Source organism: Lissotriton vulgaris, chromosome 9, assembly GCF_964263255.1.
Source record: "Lissotriton vulgaris chromosome 9, aLisVul1.2, whole genome shotgun sequence".
Taxonomy (NCBI): Eukaryota; Metazoa; Chordata; class Amphibia; order Caudata; family Salamandridae; genus Lissotriton; species Lissotriton vulgaris.
Genome location: NC_141697.1, coordinates 452,075,312 through 452,085,559, shown reverse-complemented (window position 1 = coordinate 452,085,559; position 10,248 = coordinate 452,075,312). Strand labels below are relative to the sequence as shown.

The 10,248-nt window shown below is 43.7% G+C and overlaps 1 protein-coding gene across 1 annotated transcript in view; it reads right to left on the bottom strand.

Moving 5' to 3' along the window:
- Positions 1-514: 514 nt before the first annotated feature.
- Positions 515-10,248, bottom strand: part of C9H14orf180 (chromosome 9 C14orf180 homolog) — a 348,560-nt gene continuing 338,826 nt past the window's right edge. Inside the window, exon 5 of the mRNA XM_086936658.1 lies at positions 515-873. Within this exon, the coding sequence (XP_086792784.1) occupies positions 674-873 (200 nt within the window). The 3' untranslated portion in view covers positions 515-673. The remainder of the gene's footprint in view (positions 874-10,248) is intronic.

The following is a 10,248-nucleotide window of genomic DNA, read 5'->3' as shown; positions in this document are numbered from 1 at the left end:
TATTATATTATTGTATCCAAAATATTCTCGCAGACCAGGGGTTTAGTGCAGTTTCCTGAGGTCAGTATCTGAGCCAGGTTTTCAGAATATTCATTCCACATATTATACGTTTACATTCCATAAATTTAGATGGAACACATTTACATAGTCAGTGGTTATCCTGGAATTATAGCACAAATCTAGCTCTCCTGGATCAATGTAAGCTATCCTTGCAGTAAAGGAAATGTGTTGCACTGAAACATTGGTCCGTGGTGCTATTGCTTGTTACTCCTTGTACACGTGCGACTACCAATCAGTGTGTAATGAAGAAAAGCAGAAATACACTGTCATGGGTTGCTTTTTATCAACTGATTAGAAGACCTTTCAAATTCAAAAACTCAAAAAATATGTTTTTCTTATGTAGATGATATTTCCCCTTTAAACAGGAGATGAAGAGGGCACACGTCATAAAGAATTACTTATTTGTTCGAAATTAAAAGTTAAAAACAAAGACATAAAGCCCAGACAAGTGATGTTTTACCAGCTTTAAATGGTTTACTTTCTGTGTGTTTTGTTTAATAGGACAGTAAAGTCTGATTGGATTCCTTCAGCTGAATATGTGTTAAGAATATAAGATACATACACATAATATGTGCAGGGTTCCAGCAGTACTCTTGCAACATAGGAGGTAGGGCTATTTCTTAACAAGCCAAGTCCTAGAGTTCCGAACAAATTGCCTTATGTGCAGAAGAAGACCTGCTAGCTGGCGTTTTAGTATGTCCAATACTGTGGAATAGTGTTTCTTGTTCGTGCAGTACATAGCCCCAGCCAGGATCAGCAAAACGCATACAGTCAACAGTAACATCGGCAGTCGCTTCGATGATCTTTCATGGACTACGAGAAAGTAAAGAAAACAATATTTACTTCACAGAACAGTTTTAACATTACAGTATCCCTCCATAGCATTTCACGTCATGGCAATCTTTGCATTCCATTTGCTGTAGGATTATACTTTATGTCTCGTAGCAGAGCCAATTCAGCATAAAAGAAACCAATCTACAAAGATTGTCTAGGACAAGATTGACTACCACCTCCAGGTTATTACGGACACTGTTTCCAGACCTGGATATTTGTGTGATAGCCTAATACGTACATCTTCATGTTCAATGCACAAAATACTTTCAAATAAAAAAGTTAAACCTATTAGCTATCTTCATGCTTTATATACTTAAATTAATTGTATTTATGTTTTAATTGTTGGTCACTGCACCTTGACCAGGAAACGGGCGCATTCTATTTTACTCAGCATTTCCTTTATTGGGGAGGGGTGTGAATTTCCTGAATGAGTAATCTGAAAAGATGTGCATCCTAACTGCATCCTAACTTGTTTGCCAAGGGCATTTTTAATCACCTAACAAACAAAGGCATTGTGTCCAAGATTCACTCGGATAGCTGCAGCAGGCATTGTAATCCACCCAAATATCATCAAAGGGATGAGAACTAGTGTCTTTCTCATTAAACTCTGATCTCTTCAACAGACATGTAGCATACAACCTATTTAACCAGAATATAGAATACTGGAGAAAAGTATGGGCCTGATTCACAATGGTAAACTTACACTTTGTAGTACATTTACTACAGTTTTAGTATTCTAAAACTATCAGTGTAATTTTACCTCAAGTAATTTAATGACTGCAGAGTGTCTGCCACAAATGCAAAGTCTCCATTGTCGTAAAATTACTAGTAGTAAAATTGTGTTTCTAGGGCCTGATTCACAAAGGTATGATTGTTTGCTATTCACAGATGTATTTTACTAGCAGCATTTTTATGACTGTGGAGTTTCTGCACATAAAAAGATAGGACCTTCCTATTTTTTATATGCAGAGACTCCACAGTTGCAAAGATACTACTAGAAAAATACCTTTGTGAATTGCAAGCAATCGTAAACTTACACAAAAATGTAACTTTACCTTTGAGAATCAGGCTCGTAGTTTATGAATACCAAAACAAATGTGAACTTACAACAAAGTTTACCCTTGTAAATCAGTCCCCGAGTATTTAAATGTAGGCGTTTTTTGCAATTCTTTGAGGGCAGCAGGCAGTAAAATGGCCACTCCACTAATCTTGTCCACCTCAGGGAAGAAAGGTAAGGCTGACCACACCATGAATCAAGTCTACGACTCGTAGATAACGTATTTGTCACCACAGCAAACACAATAATTATATGCTTAGAAGAGTAGAAGTCAAGAAACTAGTCCGGTAGAACATGTCTAACCTTTCTATCCTTGCACTTCATCTTGCCCTTTGAGTTGTTTTTGGAATTAGTGCAAGTGCCATAACTTTTTACAATAAGGAATGCTTTTCTCATGAGATTGTCAGTTTCACAGTCTCGCTGAATTAAATTTACCAGAGGTGGTTAGCTCTTGACATTTTGGATAACGGTAAAAGTTTACACAGCTATACGTACGTCTTTCAAGATATAGGGGCAGATTTACAAGCCCCTTGCACCACGTTTACGCCGCCTTGCGTGACGCAACAGCGTGGCACATCCCTCTGAGGCATTTACAACGTGACGCATCTATGGAGATGCGCCACGTTATAAAGCCCAGCACCACAATGGGGGCGTTCCCACGCAGGGTGGGCCTTCCGGCGCTTGTGCCGCGACTCCAGCGATGCGCCGCCCTTACGTCACAAGATGCGTCACGCATCTGCCTACCCTTGCGCCTTGGCACACCGCATTGTAAATGCGGCGCATCTGCCGTGACGCAAGGGTAGTTTTGCGTGACGCATTTGTTCTGGGGTATCTCTGCTGATATGCAGAGATGCGCCAGAACTCGTAAATATGCCCCATAGATTTTAGTTGTTATATATCCACTCTGTTCATGCAGATTATGTTACATTTGAAACTAATCACGGTGTTCTTTTTGGGAAAACTACTTGTTCTCCTTAAGGAGTGTGGAAACCTCTTTGTGATTTTTTTTATATCAAAATATGTGAAGAAAAAAAACTGAATCACTGCTGAGGATTTTAATCGACACAATAAAGCAAAAAGGCGCTGTAAAGATTCATAGTTATAGAGAAAGATGAGGTGGAAACATTTCTGACCTGATTTATTATCGTCTATTTTGTATGTAGAACAAACCAAATAGTCCTTCTAAACACTGGGGAATTTATCGACTATCTGCAATGGGAGAACACGATCTCATAACCCAAGAAAAACGTATTTAAGGGCAAAAGGTTTTTGACTCGTATTGATTCTTTTTGCTGTGGGTCTTTTAGACATGAGCAAATTTTGTGAATCTCGCGTTCGTGAATTTTGCGGATTTGCGAACTGGCAATCCGCAAAATCCGCGAATTCTCGCAATTTTTTTTTTTTTATGTTCGCACGGGTTTCTGCAAGTTCGCGAGGGTTTTGTACAATTTCGCAAATTGCTAAATTGTACAAAACGCGTGCGAACTTGCAGCAACCCATGCAAACACAATTATATGAAGAGAAAGAAGCTCCTGGCCACAGGAACAGCACGGGGATTGCGCTCATGAAAGTCAAGGATGCAAAGGCCTCTACCCAGCATCACAGCTGATTTTCCACAGTAGATTTGGGAAGAGGCACACCTGTCCCGCCTCGAAGACGCTCATGATTGTTTTTGGGCTAATGAATGAGTCACTGATTTTGAGCATCAACTAGTTCGAGCGACCATGCAAAGGCTGCTCTCTACCCAGCATCACAGCTGATTTTCCACGGTAGATTTGGGAAGAGGCACACCTGTCCAGCCTCGAAGACGCTCAGGATTGTTTTTGGGCTAATGAATGAGTCACTGAATTTGAGCAACTAGTTCGAGTGACCATGTGTGTGTTACTATGCAATCGCCCTGAAGGGCGCAGGGGTCCCTTGAGTGACCTGTGTGAGGCTGTGCCTGTAACTATTTTACAATGGTGCCAGCAAGCTGCCAGCGCCGTTGTAAAATAGTTACAAAGTTAGCTTGCAAAGGAAGCACTTAGATAAAATAAAGCAGCACCTGCTTCATTTTATCTAGTGGTTCCTGTGCAAGCTAACTTTGTAACTATTTTACAACGGCGCTGGCAGCTTGCTGGCGCCATTGTAAAATAGTTGCATGAGTGGGGGTTCAACTTTTGAACCCGTTACGCTCGCGGATTTTTTTTTGCGGATTTTGCGGGAAATCCGCAAAATACGCGGATTGCGGATTTCCCACAAATCCGCAAAATCCGCGAGCGTAACGGATTTCCCGCTCATGCTTAGTCTTGGTGAAACATTCACTATACGAGTATGGTAAAATGAGTGAAGAGTTATTATATCTCTATGATTCTGTTGTTATAGGTTGATTATTTAATCAACCTATACATTTCTAAAACATCAAACTGATCTTCATCTAAACTTTTTTTACTAAAATGACAGATTAAGAATCAGACCAGATCATATTGATCAAGCGTCCCAGCAATGTTCCGATCAATTCAGCCTAAACCAGTTACGTTTTTTTTTTTTTTTTTTTTATATTGAGCAGAGCATCAAGAACATAGCAATCACAATCGAAATACATAACAGGGGAACATCATTAGATCAGCGGGTATCAAATAAGGATAAAATCAATTTGTTAAAAGCGTAAAGTAAGTGCAGGAAGCATATTTTATCAGAGATTCGAGAGCATATCAATTTTCACAATAATACCAATAATAAAGCATATTTAGAGATATATGGCATTCATTTTTTCGAAAGTGCTACAGTGCTAGAGTATTAACGTGCAAGAGTGCTAAAGTGACGGAATGCTAAAACGCGGAAACTGCCAGAGAGCAAACCTCCAGACCCCAGAACCTGTATCCCCTATTCCACCAACCCTAAAATTCAAAAGGTCCTAAATTCCTTGTTGGGATAAGGCTGCTAATCTGTCGGTCTAAATTCCTTAAATACTTCTAGGTTTCATTGAACTTTTTGGAAGCGCCCACCCGCCTCGCATAGGTTTCCTCAAAAGCCCTTATCGGTTTCATTTTGTTTAACCACTTCTCATAAGTGGGGGATTCCGCTGACCTCCAATTTTGAAGAATTAAAGAGTGTGCAACCAGGGAGGAGATGGATAGAAAGTCTCCTCTGCTTTTGTCAGATTTTCCCTTAATTTACCGATTCCGAAAAGGGCAACCCCAGCCTCTAACTGTACCCTCTTCTTAATTGCCCGATTTAAAGTTGAACAAATCTCACCCTAGAAAGGCCCTAGTCTAGGACACGTTGAAAAAATATGTAGCCAGGCCCCTTCACCTTCTGCCTGGCAGCGGAAGCATCTATTTTTAATTTCTGGGTATTTTTTATTGAGTGCTTTGGGTGTAAAGTATGCCAGTCACTGGGACAAAAAGGCCATTCTTTTAAAATTAACTGCTCTCAAGGCCTTGCTCCCTAACTGGCAAATGAGTAGCCTTTCTTGACTAGAGAGAACATTGAGTTTCCTGTGTTACCCTTTCTAGATGTTTCTCAACCAATAAGGGATTACTTTTATTGCTCAATAGGTGATACCAGTTCCCTACCTCTCTAAGCTTTGCTCCAAAAAGGGCAGTCACCAGCTTTGCCGGTGCACTAAAAGAGAAATTTTGTCTATTCAGAAAATACAAGATCTGTAAATATTTAAAAAAAATGGCTTCCTCCGGACCCTACTCCTCATCTGCACCTCTTGCCAGGAGATTACTCTGTTCTGAATTGAGAAATGCCCTATCTCTTCTAAACAACAGTCCTTCCAGTTTCTAAGAAGACTAGATTGAATTTGGAGGTCAAGGTTTTTGCATTCTCCTAATTTTAAATAAAAGACACCAGAAGAACCAGCATGTTTAAAAAAGGATTGAAATCTAATAGAATAATCCTTCAAAGTCTTACATCTCGTCTTTTTGGAATGTTTAGATGTTTTTAAAAATATTGAGATCTGAGAGCTAGCTTCCTGCACCAATTTATCCCAAAACAGTTGTCTTTTAAACCATATGAAACCAATAAATCAGCTGTTAAATCTAAAAAGGCTGCTTCATAATATGTTCGATCATGGGGTGAGGGCAATCCACCCTGGTCAATGACTAATTGTAATGGGGAGAGCTTACCCTTGATGTCTTCTTGCCCCAGACATAATAATATAATAAGGGAAGTTTATAAACCGCTTGGTTACGCTCGGAGCGTGTCCCCGCGCTGAAACTGAAAAACTCAGAAACAGAAGTAAGGAGTGGGCCCAGTTATCTTGAGAATAGATATGTTGTTAGTTTCTTCCGGAAGCTAGATTCAGATGGATCCAGGCGGAGGTTAAGAGGTAGAGCATTCCAGCTCTTCGCCACCAAGTAGCGAAAGGATCTTCCTCCCATGCAGGCCCTTCTCACCCTAGGGACCTTTAACACGCCTCCATGTGAGGAGTGCAGAGCGCATGATGGTACATACCTGGTGACTAGGGTCTGGAGTGGTGCTGGCGCCTTCCCATCAAGGATGCGATAGCAAGTGCAGAGGGCTTTGAATTCAACTCTGCTCCTTACTGGCAACCAGTGGAGGGTCTGAAGGGCAGCTTTAGAGTCCGATCTTTTGGGGAATTTTAAAATGAGGTGGGCTGCCGCATTCTGTAACACCTGAAGGCGGTTTATTGCCTTACAGGTTGCTCCTAGATACAGTAGGTTCCTGTAGTCTAGACGTGATGTGACGAGGGCATGCACCAGCGTTCTACGGACTAGGACTAGGACTAGGACCCTCCGTAGTCATTTTAGAACACTAAAACAGACACCCGCCACCCCGTCTATCTGGGGTCCAAAAGACAGGTCAGCATCAAGCCAGACCCCAAGGTTTCTGACTTCCTGACGAGGTGTTGGAACCTCACCTAGGCATGGGGGCCACCACGCCGACGACCAGACATATGGGTTCCTCCCCACCACGAGCACCTTGGTCTTGTTGCCATTTAATTTAAGGCAATTAGTGGACATCCAGGTTGCAAGATCTTGCATGCAAGCCCTGAAACTGTCCATGGCAAGGCCGGGCGCACGTGAAAGGGAGATAACCAGCTGCGTGTCATCGGCGTAGGACACAATTTGCAGCCCATGGCCCACAGCAATCGGAGCCACTGGGGAGACATAGAGATTAAAAAGGGTGGGGCTCAGGGACGATCCCTGGGGAACGCCCTGGCCCAATCCTATGTCCCTGGAGTAGTGATCACCCTGGCGGACCTGGAAGCTTCTCCCAGTCAGGAAGGATTGGATCCATTGGAGTGCAGCTCCTAATATTCCGCCACTGTTCAGACACTGTAGCAAGGTGGTATGAGCTACAGTGTTGAATGCTGCACTCAGATCCAATAGGATGAGGGCCATAGTATGACCCTCATCCACCCCCTGACGTAGGGTCTCCACCGCCATCAGGAGCGCAGATTCCGTTGAATGGCGGGGACGGAAGCCAAATTGGGTATCGTGTAGTAAGGCAGCCTTTTCCACGAAATCCATCAATTGCAGATTGACCGTTTTTTCAGCCACTTTGGCCAGGTAGGGTATAAGGGAAATTGGCCGGAGGTTCTCTAGTTTATCAAAACTGATATTAAGTTTCTTCCTAAGGGGTAGGACCACTGCCTTTTTCCAGTCTTTGGGCACGGTCTTGGTGCTAAAGGACACGTCTAATAGATATCTAATGTAAGGTTCCAATACCACTAGGCTATCCGCTAGACGTTTTGGTGTGGTGGGGTCCCGTGGAGATCCCGACTTCACAGATCTGCAGATTTTTAGGAGATCTTCTGGAGGCGGGGTGACAAAGTTGGTCAATCTATATCTATCCCCCCATTCCCTAGGGCTTTCCACAAATTCTGTCCCACTAATGGGTTGAATCGGAAATGCCGAATAAATTTTAGATATCTTTTCAGCAAAGAAATCTGCGATCCTATCGCAGGATTCAGGCGAACAGTCATCTGGGGCAGTGGCTGGTTTTCCACTCGAGAGAGTTTTATAGAGCGAAAAAAGCTCCTTCATCGAGTTACCAGCTTCGCTAATTCTGGTTGTGTAATATGCTGCTTTGGACTTCCTAATTAGCCCCTGGTAAAGTCGCCTCTCAATCAAGTAGGCATCTCTAGTTTCTTTGGAAAGAGTCCTACGCCATTGTCTTTCGACTCTCTTCAATGCGGCTTTCATGACTCGTAGTACATCATTGAACCATAGGGCAGTTTTTTGAACACGGTCACCTGATTTTGCTTTTGAAAGAGGAGCTGAACAATCTAGCACCTCATTGATGCGCTTACATAGATTGATGTTAGCCGTGTCTGCATCATTCCCCCCGGGGTTCCCCCCTTTAGTCAGCGCCTCGCAAAATTTAGACTGGGAGAAGGTGGCCCATCTCCTCCTGAGGTGGTACAATGCCGTTGGCTGCGGAGATCTTCCTCCAGGAATTCGTATAGAGAAAGGTACTAGGTGATGATCCGACCAGGGGATAGGGATAGGGGTCATGGCTTCTACTTCGCCCCAATTAACAAATATAGGATCGAGCAGGTGTCCTAACTGGTGAGTGGGACCACTTACAATTTGATTCAATTGGAGGGCTCCTAGTGCCTGACAGAAATTCTTGCTAACGTTGTCTAAGGGGTTGTTAAGGTGTAAATTAAGGTCTCCAAGTACCAGAAATTTGTCTTTACATAGCGCGGTCTCCATAATGCCCTCAAACAGACTCTCCTCAAACCTGGCTATAGGGCCTGGGGGTCTATAGATTAACATGCCCTTCAGCGTGCAGCCGTTATTCACTTTAATAGTGAAACTCCCTGCCTCACTGTCCAGGATGGGAGAATAGTCTAGTTGGCATCATAGACTTTCTTGGACTACAATTGCAATACCCCCTCCTCTGCCTGTGGGTCTATCCTGTCTATGTATAATATATCCCTCTGGAAGTGCCTCTAGGGCGTCAGGTGTAGAACCTTCGTCTAGCTATGTCTCAGTTAGAAACACAAGATCCCACTGTTTCTCAGTGAGAAGATCGTATAAGTCTAACTTGTGTTTCCGTAGCGAGCGTACATTAAGCAGTCCGCAGTGCATGATGTAGTCCGTAGTGGCCATATTCCTACCAGGATCATAGGAGAAGTGACAGTATTCGCAGCCTATGTTATCCTCCACTTGCAAGTTATGCTTACAAGACTCAGCAATGTTGCAGCGGAAGGTTAGTAGTTCCTGCTTGCTCCACCGTATGTGGTCCTCCCGAGGGGCATAGGGTATGGCCCTGGACCGCGTACGATCGTGGATGGGCGCAGACGGGCTTGCCTTAGGCGTGCCTTCGGTGCGCAGACGGCGCGCTGACGGCGCGCCCGCTGCGCTTACGTGGGGAGCACATTTTTAGGTGGTAGTGAATGGGCGTGGCCTCAAAAGTGGGCGTGCCCCAGCGTTCGAGCCGCGATGGCGGGAGTGGAATCCTTCCCTGTACCAGCGCTCAAGTCCGCTGTAGCAGGGTTAATAGCTGGCGTTTTTCAGGGAAAAGTGCTCAGGGTAAGTGCACAAGAGATTTTAAAAACACAGAAATACAATTCAATTTTTAAAAGGTTCGAGCAATCTCTCCCGGCTTCCGCCTCAGGAGTCGGTCAGTTACGTGTTTGGCGCGCTAGCAGATCAGCGCTTTTAAAGGGAGTGGAGGAGAGTGGGCGTGGCCTCAAAAGTGGGCGTGTCCCAGCGTTCGAGCCGCGATGGCGGCAGTGGAATCCTTCCCTGTATCAGCGCTCAAGTCCGCTGTAGCAGGGTTAATAGCTGGCGTTTTTCAGGGAAAAGTGCTCAGGGTAAGTGCACAAGAGATTTTAAAAACACAGAAATACAATTCAATTTTTAAAAGGTTCGAGCAATCTCTCCCGGCTTCCGCCTCAGGAGTCGGTCAGTTACGTGTTTGGCGTGCTAGCAGATCAGCGCTTTTAAAGGGAGTGGAGGAGAGTGGGTGTGGCCTCAAAAGTGGGCGTGTCCCAGTGTTAGAGCCACGATGGCGGCAGTGGAATCCTTCTCTGTATCAGCGCTCAAGTCCGCTGTAGCAGGGTTAATAGCTGGCGTTATTCAGGAAAAAGTGCTCAGGGTAAGTGCACAAGAGATTTTAAAAACACAGAAATACAATTCAATTTTTAAAAGGTTCGAGCAATCTCTCCCTGCTTCCGCCTCAGGAGTCGGTCAGTTACGACTCCTGACAAACTGTCTAAACATTGTTTCCAGCTCCTTAAAATAATTAATATTGATTTTAATAGGTATATTTATGAAATGAAAAACAAGTAAAACAAGTATGGATATTTTGATAATGGATACTCGGCCTTTCAA